We start from the raw sequence: 17,395 nt of genomic DNA, 5'->3' as shown, positions 1-17,395 counted from the left end.
TTTTTCTAAAAACTTGGGGCTTGAGCATTGTAATTTTGATGGTTTGAACAATGGAATTTGCAAGCAGTTTTGCAAGCTCAATTTGAACATTATAGCTGTTCTTTCTAAGTGTATGCCATTTTGGTGTCTCTAGAAAGGCAGATCTCCAAGAGTGCTGTATTTTAAAGTAATGGTCTTTAAAATATTTCTTACACATGTTTGATTTTTGTAAGTCATTTATAAGGAACAAACTTCCTTTGTTGTTTCAGTGAAAATTGAGACAGGCACCGCTGCTACTTTCCTTGTATTTTTCTGACATCCTACATTATATCCTCACAGCACATTAAAATAATACTCTTTGAATGTACAACACAGTATGATAAGGATGCAGCAGTTGCCAGGATAATCGGGGTTTTCTGGTAAAACTTGTTTCTGATAGTGACCTCTATCAGAGGTGGAGTAACACCAGAGTAGAAAGTGGTGGATAAATCTAATAAAAAAAAATTTCACGTGACATCTAGAAGAAAAAAGATCTATAATCATACTGAGAMAAGGACATGGAATGAGTTCAGAAAAGTGCTTTGAAGATGATCAGTGCCCTGGAGCACCTCTCCTGTTAGGAAAGGCTGAGAAAGTTGGTATTGTTCTGCCTGGAGCTGAGGAGACTCCAGGGAGACTTACAGCAGCCTTCCAGTACCTTAAGAGGGCCTGCAAGAAAACTGTAGAGGGACTTTTTTGCATAGGCATGCAGTGATAGACACTCTCTCCCACACCATTCTGGAGAAACTGGCTGCTCATGGTGTAGTTAGGTGTATAGTTAGGTGTACTGTTTTCTGGGTGAAAAACTGACTGAATGGTCAGGCCCAAAGAGTGGTGGTGAATAGAGTTACATCCAGCTGGAAACCAGTGGTATTCCCCAAGGTTCAGGATTTCCAGCACCGGCTGGAAACCAGTGGTATTCCCCAAGGTTCAGTAATGGGGTCAGTTCTGTTTAGTATCTTCATCAGTGATCTGGACAATGGGGTCAAGTGCTCCCTCAGGTAGTTTGCAGAGGACACCAAGCTGGGTACGAGTATTGATCTGCTGGAGAGTGGGAAGGCTGCACAGAGGGACCGGAGCAGGCTGGATTGGAGGGCAAGGCCAGTGATATGGCAAAGTGCCATTATAACAAGATGAAGTRCAAGATGTTGTGCCCTTGGGTCACAACGACCCCACTACAAGCTGAGGCAGAGTGGTTGGAAAGCTGCAGAGCGGAAAGGGATGTGAGGGTGCTGGTGACAGCAGCTGAACATGAGCCAGCTGTGCCCAGGTGGGAAAGAAGGCCAATGGCATCCTGGCCTGGATCAGCAATGGTGTGGCCAGCAGGACCAGGGCAGGGATTGTCCCCCTTTCCTGGGGAGGCCGCATCTGAAATCCTCTGCTCAGTTTTGTGACCCCATTCCAAGGAGGACATTGAGGTGCTGGAGCATGTCCAGTGGAGGGCAGTGGAACTGGGAAAGAGGGTGAAGCGCAAGTCCTGTGAGGAGCAGCTGGGGGASTTGGGGTTGTTTCGCCTGGAGAAAAGGAGGCTCAGGGTCATTGCTTTGTACAACCATCTGAAAGTGGCTTGTAGCAAGGTGGGTGTTGGTTTCTTTTCCCACGTAATAAGTGATAGGACAAGCAGAAATGGCCTTAAATTATACCAGGGGAGGTTTAGATTGGATTTTAAGCCCTTCACTGAAAGGATTGTGAACCAGTCTGCCTGGGGATGTACAAAAAACGTGTAGATGTTGTGCTTGATGACATGGTTTACTGGGGGACCTGAACGTGTCGAATTGATGGTTGGGCTTGATATCTTCAAGATCTCCCAACCTTTATAATGATTCTGGGATTCTATTAAAGTAAGTGTGGTTAGAATAGGTATTAGGAAGAGATACTCTACTTTGAAAATGGTTAGACACTAGAGTGGGTTGCCCAGAAAAGTTGTGGTTGTCCCCTGCCTGGAGATGTTAAAGCCAGATACAATATGGTTTTGAGCAACACGGTCTAGTGGAAGGTATCCCTGCCTATGGCAGGGGAATTTGCACAATGATCTCTAAGGTCCCTGCCAACCCATATGATTCTGTGAGCTGTTGATACAATTGTACAACCCTCTAGGCGTGAGCATTGCTATCCCTTTATGCAGCTCATAACAAGCWAAAATAATACTTGATTATTGACATGGGAGTTGGATGGTGTGTTTGGAATAATTTCTGACATCACTGACATCTGTTTTGTACCACTAGGCTGAAGATGAAGAAGGCTATCGTAAGCTGATTGATCAAAAGAAAGACAGACGCCTGGCATACCTGTTACAGCAGACTGATGAGTATGTGGCTAACTTGACTAACCTAGTATGGGAACATAAACAGGCACAAGCAGCCAAAGAGAAGAAGAAGCGAAGGAGAAGAAAGAAGGCAAGTAGTTACAGCTGTTCTTTTTAAGCCATATCTTCTTCAAATCCAATTTTAATGTTGATGTGTTGAATCCCGGTTGTCATACACATACCGAAGTGCATAAAAGCATCTACACTGCCAAATTCTTAATACTGAGGAAACTCATCTCTCTCTCTCTCTCTCTCTCTCTCTCTCTCTCTCTCTCTCTCTCTCTCTCTCTCTCACTTGAAATATTTGCATGCTGTTATTAACTCAAAAGAAGGTGAGAAGGAGGCAGGATTATAAGATTCTCAGCTGTTGTCATTTATCTCCTTATAATATTAATTCGCTCATAAACTTTGTGCAGGTAAAATTGGGACAGATAAGTTAATTAGGATTGATGTAGTGAGTGCAGTGTGTCAAAGATACATTCTATGGAGAAGATGGCAAGAGTCTGGTTTATGTAGCTGTTTCATTCAGGACATCTGTTTTAGACTTCCGCCTTACACACTTAGCTCAGTCCATTTTGTTAGGACCATTGAAAACGGCTAAGAAACTTGAGTAGGTTTGTTATAGTAAGCAGGTATTTTGCCAGTAGTATTATTCATTGTGCATTTTTAACCTTTAATTGAAACTTCTCAAGATTACTTTTCTTCATATGAAATGTTTTATCCTGCAAGAGAGAGTTGTTGAAATTGAACAGTGCARTTTCCAAAAAAATAATTCCATGTGTGAAATAGTGATTAAAGAATATTTGTCATTTTTTATGACCCCAGAGTACCTTTCATCTCGTGCAGAATGTATAAGAGGATTTTTATAATCCAGCACTGATTACCGCTACAAATACATGCGTTATGAATACAGGGTTTATAAGCAGTACTGGAAATATGCTAATAAAAACCAGCATGTAGAAAATACTGATCTTGGACATACATGACCTAAAAAACAGTTTGTGTTTTCTCCCACTTTCATAGAAATCTCTGCTTCTGAGAGCATATTCTTRACAGAGGAACAAAACCCTGTGTGCAGAATTAAGATGTAATTTGGATGGGGTTCTTGACCTGTATTATCAGTGAGAAGTGGCCTGGTTTAATGTATGGAATGCACAGTGGAGATAATCATTAATGAGACAACATGTGGAGTAACTGCATCACTGTAACRAAAAATATATATTCCTTTAACTATCCCTGTTTGTGACATGTTTCTCTTCTATTTCRGTTTATCTGAAGTATGTAAGAGAAACAGTATATCTGTTGGCCATGTTAGTAAAGACATCATTTTCTATGCCTAAAGTTGAAAGGAAATATGTCCCATGTGTATTCAATGGTTATGTCCATCCCACCCTAAAACCTAAAGGAAGATTAGCAAAAAAAACTTACAAAAGCTTGGCTCTGTATTGATCATCTGCAGCTTTTTGTTTATAATTAACTTCTTTCCAGCAATCTCTTGCTCATCTGTGAAGAAAGTAGGAGTTCACAAATATATTGCTCTTTGTTTTAATCTAGAATTCTGTAAATTCGCAATTTCATGGCTGCAGCTAGTGGGCATTGTGTCTTTTATCCAAGTCATCCGCTTTCAAAAATTTGGCTTTTAGATTTCGTATCCTTATAAAAGTTTAATCCAGTAACACTCGCAGTTAATATTTTGTACTTACAGAGAAATGAGAAAGAAGAGTTCTTAGGATTTTCTCCCACAAACGATAGTGAGGAAGTAGATGGTGAAGAAATACTGGTCTTTGCCAGACTTKTTATAGAATATCCAAGTGAACCATATACTCTCAATAACATAAAATTTGCAATTAATCCATTCTTTCTCTGGGGTACAGTTTCTGTGATCTTCATGATAGATTTTCCCAGTTTGCTTCTTTCACATTCATCTATTTGTGTGTAGTCATGGATTAGAAAAGATACGCCRTAGAAATGTTCATCTGATAGGCCAGGTCAACTTGATGTGCAGCTTTTTACCTTTGTTGTTAGTAGTTTTCCTGTCACTATGCAGAGARCAAAGAAAATAAGCCTTTCTACTGTTTAATATTGGAATTTCCCCAAGTCAAGGACTAAACTTTCAGTATTAAAGGTATGTTTATATGGTCCAGAATAAAAGTGCAAGCTGTCTTTATTTACATTCATTTTCTTCGTAATATGTGCTTCTGATTTCCAAAATCGAAGTCCTTTCTTGCATAGAATTGTTTAGAAAAGTTTGAATGCAGAAACAAACTACATGTCTTTCGTTTTTCCTCMTACTATGCGGACACTTTTAATTAAGGTAAATGAGGATAAGCTTTGAGGAAGATRTTACTTATTTCTCAGATTGATACCTCAATAGAAAAGAATCTAACTTTCTCCAGTAAAGAACTCTAGGGTCCTYTTTGTTTGTAATTTGAGTAATTGTGGCCTACACATGATTGGAATATAGTGCAAAGAACTCCCAGAATATGGCTTYTGGTTAGTTGTCAGACAAAAAACCCAAAGTACATTACCAAGATAAAAGTTCCTTGCATGAATATACAATCTGTGATGCCTGCTGATGCCTTTAAAATGAAGGTTAAAGCAATTTAGAGGAAATTAATAGTAAATAATGTGAAAATATTTTACTATTTTATTCACATTAGAATAGCCTATAAACAGCTGAGCTCTAGATCTGACCGGGAAGGTCAGTGGGACAACCACTTCTTACATGCAGATTTATAACACTGTCTGYGGTTGCTCTGAGCCTATCTCTGTCTATATCCATCCACACCTTTAATAAGTTGAATYCCAGGCTATTCAGAAATCAGTGAAACATGATCCCAAATCTTTACATTCTATAATGTATTCTTTCTGTACTTTGAATCTGACCATAGTAATTTTCTCTTCTTCATTTGTTTTAGAAAGCTGAAGAAAATGCAGAAGGAATGGCATCTGGTCTTGGTCCCGATGGAGAGGTATGAATTTTACAAWTTTTTTTTTTTTAAAAATACTCTTCAGTGATTATTCTGGATTGTAAGTCATGGCTATAACTTTAAAAAGAATTAKGACAACTGTTCTAAGAACTGTTGTTTATAAAGAGGAGTAATAATTACCAGATTAACATTTTTGCTAGCCTGTTGCTACTTGGAAAATCGAAGACTAAAAGTAAAATAAATGTGTATTGAATCCATCACTAAGTATGGTGCAGTCTGCCCCTCAGGTTTGTGATGTGCTTAAAATAAATCTTTTTGTGGTCTGTCTATAGACAATTCACTTTCTGATTTGAACTTGTAAACACCATGTTGTCTATTTTCTCATCTTTATAAAAATACATTGTTGACATTGCATGTAATTACCTTTCAGTCAGTGGACAAAGTATACAGTGATGGATTAAGACATCTGAAAGTTCTTCCTCAGAAGCAAATTTTTCTGTGTCATTCTTCAAATACTATTTTTCATTCAGTAGCAGAGTATGTGGTGCCTCATTGAGAGCTCTTACATTGGTGCAATTTTTCTATTCCACTTAAKTTTTTATAAAGACTTGAAAAATGTATTTAGTGTTTCACTTCTGCTTTTTTAATATTTGAACATGGTACTTCTGCTGTTGTAGTTAGAGTTATAGCAAGTACTTCAATATATGTATAGTTGGACAAGGAAGATGCACGTAACATTCCACAACATCCTGTAACTTCAGTAYTAACAGAAATGGGCTAAGTTTTTTACTCAGTCAGTGCACTTAGAACTATTCAGAATTATATATCTATATATTCTATCATATATATCTGTTTAAAAAGTATTCTTGGGGGAAGCAGTATTAGAAGGCAAAAAGTTTTTGAAGTAAGAAAATCTGTGATTAAACACGACTAAGAAATAACTGGAAAAGTGATTATACCATCCTAATTTTTTAATAACACAGATAGCTAAAAGATTTTGTTCTTAGAAGTGCTTTATCAGCTTAGTTGAAAAAGTTAGGACAGTAAATCTTTAAAACAGGCCTTTACTTAAAAAGTTAACTAAATTGTTCAGTTCTTGTTTCTCAATAAAGAAAGGTCATAAGGTCGCTGTATGTTTTTTATTGCACATGTCTACTGGTATGAATAACGGTATTGATACCTGAAGAATAYGTACCTTGTGGCTTGATTTGCAAAAACCAATAGTGTTTTCCATGCTGTTCTTGTTGATTTACTTGCAATGCTGGGATATAGTTGTGGATATCCAATAGAATATGTACACACAGTACTGTGACTCAGTGTTTRCTTAGTAGTCATGTGGCCAAGTGTGACATCTAGTAGCAAAACTTCAATGGTTGCTCAGAATTGGAATCTTGAAAGTGGTATTAGATCTTTTTATTATGTAAGACAAGCATGAAGTTCATTGCCTTGAACTTGAGTTGCCATATGGTGTTAAATGTCACTTGAATTTTTAGCCCATAGATGAGAGTAGTCAGATGAGTGACCTTCCAGTCAAAGTGACCCACACTGAAACAGGCAAAGTTCTTCTTGGACCAGAAGCACCCAAAGCAAGTCAGCTGGATGCTTGGCTGGAAATGAACCCTGGGTAAGTAGTCAGCACACAAAGTCGACTTTTTTTTCAATTTGCATTGATATTTTTCATGTTATACTTCTTGTTTAACTGTTCTATTGTTTTAATGTGTTGTATGTAAGCTGAGTAGGAGATACATTAAACCTAATACCTCCTCTTGTTAACTGTAATTCACAATCTTTGTGTCATTTTTGTACAGCTATGAAGTTGCTCCCAGATCAGACAGTGAAGATGAAAGTGGCTCTGAATATGAGGAAGAGGTATGTATCTTCAAAAAGAAATACTTTTCTTTTTGACAATTAATACAGTAAAAAAACAAGTACTTATTTCATGCGACATTTTCCCCTTTTTCATACTGAAGAGAGGGGAAGTGATAGAAGATATATAGGTKCTTTAGACTAAAACAAGCAGGAAAGTTAATTAATTCTGTAGTTCTTRATTTAGAGCAGTTGTTCTTTATATACAGTATAAATGCCCAACTGTAACTGTGGTTGGGAAGAACAAGTATTTTACTCAGACTAGTTTTAATAATGAATCAGAGAATTGAGCAGGTTCCTGTTTTAAAGCGTATCCCAGAAAACACTGCATTGTGGCTTTGTCGTGAATGAAATTAACATCTTCAAGGTTTATGCGTTGGAGGTTTGATAGGCAATAAAATAACATGGTTACTACTTATATATTATGTCTACTAAAATGTTAGGGATTATGCCAGGGATTTATATTTAGGCTTTTCAGGTTAGGCTTATTCAATTCAGTATTTGGATGATGACTTAAATATGATTATTGCAAAAATTCTAAAATTAATCTTAAAATGAACACACACGAAGATCCCAACCTTGCAGGGTCATAATAGTAGGTACTAAGAATAAKGAATACTGATACTTGCATAGCATTTTTCATATAAGTACTTTCTAAAGGAGAACAGAAGTGAGGAGTAGAGAAGGACCATATTCAATCAACAGCCTGGTTGCAGAACTAGGTATAGAACTCAGATCTCCTAAGTTTAGCAGTCTTTACAATACTAAATCAAACAACCACTGAAACTGACTGGACTATATGATGTTATGGTATGTGCCTTTGTAGGATTAGTATCTGGTAATACAATTCTACATGTTTCTCAGTATTAAGATAGAAAGGCCTGATACCTGTCAGATTTTAGAATCTCAGTGAGATTTTATATGTTTGCTATCTGCTGCAGCAGTAGACAAAATACAAGTTATTTTAAAAAGAGTAAAAATAATTGGTTTCAAAAAATGAAGGAACTAGAACTCTAAACCAGTAGTTCTTGGCAACTTTTAAAGTTTTATTAATTTATTACACATCTGGAATGCACCATAAAAATAAACGTGGTCTTGGAATACTCACCATGAACATGGAGTCAGAGAAAGTGTTTTGAAGTAAGATCATTAAAGGGGAAAATAGTTTTTATTTCAAAGTATTCTGACTTCCTGCTTGTTAATGTATGTCAGAAATTAATCATCTTGATATGCTGCAGTGCAGTTTTGTTGAAGAATAGGTGTAAATTGAACTTTGTGATTCAGATGTCTGTCGTAGAGCATTGACCAGTGAAAGCTACCAGCATGTGAATGCCAGTTGAAAGTATGATTGAAGAACACATTGCACTTGGCAGCATTTCTGTTCTCTTTCTGTATTCTGTAGGATGAGGAAGAAGAATCAAGCAGACTAGAATCAGATGAGAAGATAGTCCTGGATCCGAACAGTGAGGAGGTTTCTGAGAAAGATGCAAAGCAAATCATTGAGTGAGTGTTCCCTAAGTGCTGTTTGTTAGAACTTGCAATTTCTTATAGTGACATTTTGCAAAAGTAGCTTTCTGTAGATGCAAGTGATTTGTCATACTTCTCTGGCATGAATATCTGCAGGAGAAGGAACATGATCAGTTAATTGTATACTGTTTATTATCTTGAACTCTTTGGTGTTCTCACCACCGATCAGACTTGTGCTGTTTCTTTAGACMTACATATGTAAGCCATGGTCAAAAAATGTTTGTTTGTGGGAATTCACTTGAGTTCCTCTTCTGTTTTCCAGGACAGCCAAACAAGATGTGGATGATGAATACAGCATGCAATATAGTGCTAGAGGGTCTCAGTCCTACTACACTGTTGCTCATGCAATCACAGAAAGAGTGGAAAAGCAGTCTTCCCTTCTTATTAATGGCACATTAAAACATTATCAGGTGAGAAGTCATTAAAACATTAACATATGTAAAAGTTGGAATTTCACCCAACGTTTCAGTGTGGTATTTCAAGTGGCAAACTGAAGGTTCGTTGAAATATGCAAAGTCTCTAATAGGTTAAGAATGTGGAAATATGGACAAAGCAATGACCCCTGTCAAAGATGTTGTGTTTCATGTTACATGTTCTTCACAGACKTTCACTAGATTAGGTAACCAAGAACTTCAGTATTCTGACATAAGCTAGATTCACATGTGATTTAAAATGTCCTTGATGTGTTCTCTATACTTCTGCTCTTGCACAGCCTGCTGGTTAATTCCAACAACCTGCATCTTTTCTCTAGTTAGAGCATTATYTGTGTGTGTCCGTGTATCTCCACATGCAGAATGATGCAGACGAAACAACTTTCCTCTTCTCAATTCTGAAGCCATTTTGTAGGTGGGACAKATAGTGGCACTAAGATTCCAGTCAACTCTTGATGAGTTAATAGTAAATATGAATCAGTCCACATGTATGTAAAGCCTGTAAATTGGCAGCATGTTTATACCATATCACAAGGACAACAGGTGGTTACTTCAAGCATGTATTGTAGGATTTTCCCTCTGAACTTTTCCAGGCCATCTCATTTCCGGCTCTCTCCCTGTATGAGACACACCAAAAGTCTGGATATTAAGAAGCAGAAACATAAACATCATCAGAAATGTGATGCACACACATGTGGAAATCTGTCTGAACAGGGGAATAGTGCTTTCTAGCAGTATTCCTTGGTGTGTGAAATTCTGTTACATAGATGTTGCTAAGCTCTAGAACACTCTGGCTTCCTTCCAGCTCTGAAATTTCATACGCAAGGCATATTTGGCCTAGTCTGACATGGAGTTTTGGATGGCAGAYGCTAAGTGGACATGTGCTACAAGAGCTTTAGCACACCAGTGATACAGTTGGCAAGTGTGAGGCTTACATGCCTTGTGCGTATTTGATATTGACACAGGCAAATGTCATGAAATACACACAGAATGTTTTAGCATTTGACAGCTGAAATTGAGGAACAAATTCCTGCAGTGGTGTTCATCAGCCTTATGTATGAGTGCCTGTGTTACTTTGTGTGCAGTAGTAAAACCTTCCTGCATGAAATCYGACTTCAACTTGCCAGTTGTGTTAAACAGAAATGATGATTTCCATATCCTAAAGATAGTCAGGGGTCCCCCTGCATATAGTATTACTAAAGGAAATCCAACTTGTGAGTAGGCAGGGATGTCGGAGCATTAGTTCCATACTGCTGATGTTAATTATTTTTGTGGGTTTTAAATTACTGAAACTCTTACTCTTCATTTCAGCTCCAGGGACTGGAATGGATGGTTTCTCTCTATAATAACAACCTGAATGGAATTCTGGCAGATGAAATGGGACTAGGAAAGACAATACAGACTATTGCTCTCATCACTTACCTGATGGAGCACAAAAGGCTCAATGGCCCGTATCTCATCATTGTTCCCTTGTCGTAAGTAACGTGTCTCACTTCTGGCATTATTGTCCTAAGCACTGCAGATTGGTTTAGAGCACAATACACTGGCAAGACCAGAAAGCTGGTAAAACACTTAATGATTCAATTAATTTTGGTCATCTGTAGTGAATTTACTGTAATTCACTCTTAAGCCAAAAGAGGGGGATGTTTTCTCTTTCCTGTTAAATGCATGCACTTCACCTTTCAGCTTTTAACTCTGATACTAAAAAGCTAATGCTTAATTCTTTAAACAGCTGGTGCCTCATGTGATATCATGCAAGCATGCATTAATGAGGTTGACCTTTTAAGTACAGTATAGACAGCCCTGGATATAAGTAGCCTTGATTGATACGCACACTTTCATCAGGTGTGCAGATTATGATGGTTTTTGTGCAGCCCCCCCGTTTTTGCTTTTCCTTAGCTTTCCAAAATGCTGCTTGATGTATACATTTCTTTTAATGCATTTTTCTTTCTCCAGAGGTCAGGTGTGGGTTTTAATGATTTGAATAAAAAATGTCAGGCATTGTACAACTCTTATAGGATRTTGAAAAATTGTTTGCTGATTTTATGATTGATGTGCAGAATTTTCCTGGTAAKTTCATCAGCTGATTTTTCCACCAATTGTGCTGGGCATGCAAATTTGTGGTAGGATTAGGATAAATTTTATTTGTGATCATCTCTTGATTTTTTTTGAAGTGTCCTGTCTTCTGGCTGCGCTTCAGTAGTAACTGATTGATTAAGATAAATGCCACAGGTGTGCCAGATTGTATGATTACAAATTATAAGCATAGCTTGAAAAGTAACACCTGGGAGAAGCTCTATRAACTAGAACAAGAATAGTGGGAGTGTTATTAATGTCAATTTTCATTGGGCACAGCAAAAAATTAGACTTCTTTTAAGTACATACTGTTTCTTCTAAAAAAGAGAGGGTCTGAAAGTTTTTTCTTATATACATACTAAAGTCTTTTCCTGCCTTTCCTATGTTGCTAGTATTGCTGCCATTATTGGTCTACTAAGAAAGGAAAAAAAAAAAGGAAGCAGCTGAAAAACTTTAAGATTGTTTTTTCCAGTTGTCTCATGATAGCTACTAGGTTGACTCCAGCAACTTTTTTGTTGTGATCAAACAGCAGAAACAGTGCAAGAATGGATCTGCATAGTAGCCATGGTGTCACTATGAGTCTGTAATCAATTGCATTGAGCTGCATTTGAAAATCTGTAATGTCCATTTTTGCATGATAAGTAGTATAGAAGAGTTTACAAATCTACTTTTTTTGTCCAGAGATATTGTTATGGTTACTATGTTCCAAAGTATAAAGGTGCATGTAAAACACTACTTCTAGTGGTTTCAAAACGGGCCCTGAATGTTAGCTGAAAGAGTGTTTCACACATTTTTTTCTGGTTACTTCCCTCTGAGATGATTGTTTTATTGCAGTATATAAAGTGAATTTTTAAAACATGTTGTTATTTGTGGGGGTTCAATACATGAGATGTGTTGAAAAGCTGGCAACCACTTGGAAACATTTATGAAGTTTGATATGCAAATGATGAAACATGTTACTTTTTCTCTGTAATCTCTTTGATAGGACTTTATCCAATTGGACATATGAATTTGACAAATGGGCTCCTTCTGTGGTGAAGATCTCTTACAAGGTTTGATTTACTTTTTATATGACTAGAATTAAAGGAATGAGAACTAGAGACAGTTTTTTCTCTTGTCTCTGCAAGCATTTAAACYGTTTGCTCATCAGGTTTTGTAATGTATATCAGGTACTAAGCAGTGAGAGTTAATCATACTAAGACTATAATAAACTGTAGAAGACTGTAGAAGAAATAAAACAACTGTAAAGAACTGTAAAAATGTACACTAAAATTGTGACTTACACATTGCAAAGCTTCTGATGAGATTTACTAATGGTAACTGCCTAATATTTTATTCATATTTAAATACTTTCTTGTGTGGGTACTGTAGTAGTAATATAGGGAGAGCAGACCACTGGCTGTATATTTCCGTGACCCCCATATGCAGTTGTAAAGTCTAGCAGCAGTTTAGGGAAAACACTCCTGAGAAGATCTGGAACTATATCAATGTATTATTTACAGTATGGTAGGATTGCACATTCACGTGGTTGCTTATTGTCTACTAATGTGTAAAAACAATGTACTTTCACAGTAAAGAATAACTACTCACATGTCTCTCTCTTTTAGGGTACACCTGCAATGCGCCGTTCACTTGTTCCCCAGCTTCGAAGTGGAAAATTTAATGTTCTTTTAACTACTTATGAGTACATAATAAAGGACAAACATATCCTTGCTAAGGTAATTTTAACTATTATCTCTCTCCAGCACGACCCCAGTCACCTTCAAATGGTGCATACCACACAAGATATTTTTGTTTTATAGGCAGATTCTTGTTTGTTCTGTCCTTCARTAAAAGTTAACCCTTTCATTTACTCTTCTGTTAATCAGTTTATGATTGAACTTCTATGAGAGTCACAGCTCTCCAYTGTGTAAACACTAGGATTTTCCCGAATGTGGCCGGGGACCAATTCCTTTAGGCAGTTCTGTCAGTACTGTGTAACTGCCTGTCCTTGGAAAAGCATGACTTTCCTCACCTGTGCATGATATTTAGCCTAATCTGCATCAATGACTTTTACTTTTTTCTGTTCTTTCTGTCCTGAACTGAAGGGCCCTGTTACTAGGGCCCTTCCAGATTGGTGGTCACTTTCTCCCAGATGACTAAATAGTTACCTAGATCATTAATTTGGTATCCAGACTAAGGAGTGTACACATTGCAGTTCTTAGGGGCTCACTGAGGTCAAATGTAATGAATTAAAATGAAAACTACTGTACCGTAGGACTATTTAATGTGCACATAAAGCAGACTAAGGGAGTGTTTGATATACAGTGAAACCATGTGGTCCTTTTGTCGTTCTGTTGTTCATTTTCACTTCATTTCCATGTGTTACATGCTGCGTATTTACTGYGTATTACTTGTTTGGCCTCTCTAATAAAAAGGCAATACATTTTTCTTAGCATCATTCCAAATGCTTGAAAACAGCTTGAGACTTCAGAATGTTCCTTTCCCGCTATTTTTTCCCATTCTTGCTGAAAGACAGGAAGGACAGCACTATGCCACTCATCCTGTCCTGGGAAAGGGAATTAGTTTGCACCTGTAAAAGTGCAAATTGAGGCCTTCCTAATCTTAGGGTCAGTGTGGCACTTGGGTTGACTGTCCATGTTTTACTACAGATGGTAAAAGAGAGCTTGAACAACAGCTTCCAACATCTGCTGTTACTGCGTTTAAGGTTTCATATTAAGAGGTAGAAACTTTAGTTGAAAATTCCTGTTACAGTTAGTTGAGATGATTTTACTTATGCTGCTTTGTTCTCAAGTAAAAATATAGGACTATCTGAAACAAAATAAAGATCASGGTTGCTGTTGTTTATGACCATATCCTTACTTTATCTGAAAATGCTTTTGTCTCCTGTCAAGGTTCTTGTTACAGACAAATTTGTTTGGAGTTTATGTGGTTTCTTTCTTCCACTATGAACCATATTCTGGCCTTGAAGAGCCAGTCATTCTAATCTCTTTCCCAGAAATGGAAGCAATCTGCTGTTTGCTGTTTTAGTTTCAGTCAGAATTCAACATCAGATTGAGCATACCTAGTGTTTTCTGCTAGCAAGGACACTGATAGTTGCATAAGGCTTGATTTGGCTTTCCTCAAGGTTGAGAATGACTAATGTCTCAGGCTSTTAAGTATTTTTGGTCTGTACTTGTTGGGAGGAACTTGACAAAATCTGGCCGGTTCTAACTTTGCCAACTTCTTTCAGATTCGATGGAAGTACATGATAGTAGATGAGGGTCATCGAATGAARAACCATCACTGCAAGCTGACTCAGGTCTTGAATACTCACTATGTGGCCCCTCGTCGAATTCTGCTGACTGGAACTCCTTTGCAGAACAAGTTGCCTGAACTTTGGGCTCTGCTCAATTTCCTTCTTCCAACCATTTTCAAGAGCTGCAGCACCTTTGAACAGTGGTTCAATGCTCCATTTGCCATGACTGGAGAAAGGGTACGTTGCATTTTTTTTTTAGAAGATCAGAAATAAACCACTTTGATGAAAATAAAAAAGAGCTTAAATGGAAGGATTAGTATTTAAACTCACTCTGGTTCTTAGGGATTTAACATATCTAAAAGGCACCTTTTTATAATACCAGAAGTTTAATGTTAGTGTATTATTTTACTCTGAGTTGGTTTGGCTGTAAGATGCAAATAACTATTGGGCATTCTTAACTTTTCATCTGAGAGGAGACATTACCTAACATACTTGAGTTGCATTGTAGTGACTTYTATAAACTTCTCTAGGTGGACTTAAATGAGGAAGAAACTATATTGATCATCCGTCGTCTCCATAAAGTGCTTCGGCCCTTCTTGCTGAGAAGATTGAAGAAAGAAGTTGAGTCTCAACTGCCTGAAAAGGTTTGCAATGAGGAGTTTTGGAATGGGTTTAATACTCTTTCTAATCATTAAGTAATCCTTTTCAGGTTTATTTTGCAGAAGGAAGAGTTCTTTAGCATTTCTTTGTACCTCTTCAAAGCAAGCTAGCCAGTGAGGAAACCTGAGCACCTCAAGTTTCTGCGTGTTCAGGATTCCTCACCAACTTTAAATGCGTTTGTTGTCACCACTGTAAGACGTGCAATTTCTTTCCATGGAGTCTGCTTTCAATTTGCAAGTCAGCCATATACTGAGGATAAAATTCTGTCTTGCACCATCTTCCTTGCACTGTATTGAAGCCATTTTGCTGAAATTCCTAAAGGACGACTCTTCTTTATACAGCAGCCACAGTTTGGTCTTGCATTATCATTCTAGGAATTGTATGAAGTGTTTTGTKGAAATTGCACAATTTTTTTAACTAGTGACTTTTGAATTCAGAACATAAARTTGTTTTCTGATTTCAAAGGTGATGTTTTTATTTCTGACTAAGTCATCTTGTCCCACTTTGTCCTCCTCTGTAATTCTACATCCCTCTTCCCAGAATAGCAACAGCAACTAAATTTTAGAAAGTGAATTTGAAAATGTGATAAGGAAAAATTGGTTTTGAGGTAAAATGGATTAGAACCATACCAAACTGAAATGTGTGTAAGGTGTGTTATGAGCTGATGGGCTAAATGAATGGAGAACTCTGTACAGATACTTAGAGACAATACAAAGGCATTTTATGATTAGTTTTCATCTTTATAATGATGTGAACACTATTACTGTTGCAAATTTGTGTTCCTTCAAATGTCAAATTCTCAGTACCCTCAGAAGCATTTATTTGAGAATAAAACAGTCTTGCATTTGAAAATAATACCGAAATCAAGCCACTGTATTTGATAAATCCATTAATAGGCATTGGAGAGGGAAAATTTTCAAGTTGCATACACGCTTGTACTCAGAAGACCATGTTTCTTTTTGTTTCCATTATCTTGAGAAAAGGCATTCATTCCACTCTGGGGATTGATGCATGTTAATCAGGTTCATTTGGGCTTTCAAAGSTTGGTAAAGAAGCCATTGAAGATAGTCACTTATCTTTGAGGAGTTAATACTCCTGTCTCTCTGAGACAAAAAAAACTGATAATTTTCTTTTTGTTTATTTATTACATTTCAAATATTAAATATCAAATAAGCTTATTTTTTGTCTTTTATTCACAGCTTGAAAGATTTCTAGCCACTAGTGTAATTTGACATAACTTCCTAAAAACATAGTGACTATAATCTGGACATTGGGCAATAGGAAAAATTGCATAAAATTGGTGTGTGAAGTCTTTGTGTTACTGTTTTTAAACCTAGTATGCAATTAAAAACTAAATACAGTTTTACAGGGCTGAACAAGTTAGCCTAAATGTAGAGATCATACAGTACTTTATTTATTCCCTGTGTTTTAGTGGATGTTAAGAGAATGGCATATTTCTGTGACAACCTAGATAAACATTATCTGAGGGATTCTTAATTGCTAGATATACAGTCATGATATTTTTATAATGTGTTGCTTGATATTTTATAATGTTTAACAGACACAGTAAATTCTGTTGGTTGCTAAACATAAAATACTTTTTTAGTTGCRTACGAAGCATAAAATCAACTTTAAATTATTTTTTAGATTTTAAAAATTACAGAGTGACAAATAAAGTATGTTTGGTAATCCTGCAGTTACATTCTTAGGATCCAGCTAATTGTAGTTGTGGCTCACAGGTGATCTTTTCAGATGCTCGTTGGTGTGCTTGCAGTTGGATTGCAGGTCACTGAAGTATTATTTGGTGTTAAGGTACAGATAAAAGATTAGTGGTTTTTTTGTTCTAGAAGGACAAGAACCTGCATTTAGGTCCTACTAACATTATGTCAGTATGTTTATGTTTGGGTTTTTTTTATACTAGGTGGAATATGTGATCAAATGTGACATGTCAGCTCTTCAGAAGATCCTGTACCGTCACATGCAAGCCAAGGGAATCCTTCTCACAGATGGCTCTGAAAAAGACAAGAAGGTACAAAAGAAATACTAAAATATAAAGGTGTCGTGGTTTAGAGTGCTGRCCAAAAGCCAGGCATCCACAACACCTGCTCATTCGCTCTCCCCCACCACCACATTGAGTAGAGAAGGGCGAAGAGGAAAAAAAAAATTAACAAAAGGGTTCATGAGTTGACATAAGAAGTGGGGAGGAAACACTTGATGGACAAAACAGGCACTATTTAAATTATGAAGTGAATTTATTACTAACAAAGTCAGAGGAGGAGAATGAGAAATAAAATACAACCCTCAAAGACACCGATCTTCTCCCCACTTCCTCCCCCCTTCCCAC

The 17,395-nt window shown here is 37.1% G+C and overlaps 1 protein-coding gene across 5 annotated transcripts in view; it reads left to right on the top strand.

Annotated features, from left to right (window-relative positions):
- Window positions 1-17,395, top strand: part of SMARCA2 (SWI/SNF related, matrix associated, actin dependent regulator of chromatin, subfamily a, member 2) — a 114,114-nt gene that overhangs the window by 42,617 nt on the left and 54,102 nt on the right. For all 5 annotated transcript variants that reach the window (XM_057375865.1, XM_057375861.1, XM_057375863.1 and 2 more), the window contains exons 10-21: window positions 2,244-2,414; window positions 5,242-5,295; window positions 6,747-6,877; window positions 7,062-7,122; window positions 8,522-8,622; window positions 8,909-9,056; window positions 10,389-10,552; window positions 12,139-12,205; window positions 12,761-12,871; window positions 14,386-14,628; window positions 14,922-15,035; window positions 16,973-17,080. In XM_057375865.1, the coding sequence (XP_057231848.1) occupies window positions 2,244-2,414; window positions 5,242-5,295; window positions 6,747-6,877; window positions 7,062-7,122; window positions 8,522-8,622; window positions 8,909-9,056; window positions 10,389-10,552; window positions 12,139-12,205; window positions 12,761-12,871; window positions 14,386-14,628; window positions 14,922-15,035; window positions 16,973-17,080 (1,473 nt within the window). The remainder of the gene's footprint in view (window positions 1-2,243; window positions 2,415-5,241; window positions 5,296-6,746; window positions 6,878-7,061; window positions 7,123-8,521; window positions 8,623-8,908; window positions 9,057-10,388; window positions 10,553-12,138; window positions 12,206-12,760; window positions 12,872-14,385; window positions 14,629-14,921; window positions 15,036-16,972; window positions 17,081-17,395) is intronic.

Source organism: Malurus melanocephalus, unplaced genomic scaffold (genome assembly GCF_030028575.1).
Source record: "Malurus melanocephalus ecotype Western Australia unplaced genomic scaffold, MMel_1.1 scaffold_260, whole genome shotgun sequence".
Classification (NCBI taxonomy): domain Eukaryota; kingdom Metazoa; phylum Chordata; class Aves; order Passeriformes; family Maluridae; genus Malurus; species Malurus melanocephalus.
The sequence above is the reverse complement of the archived record's forward strand: the minus strand, read 5'-3'. Positions and strand labels throughout refer to the sequence as shown.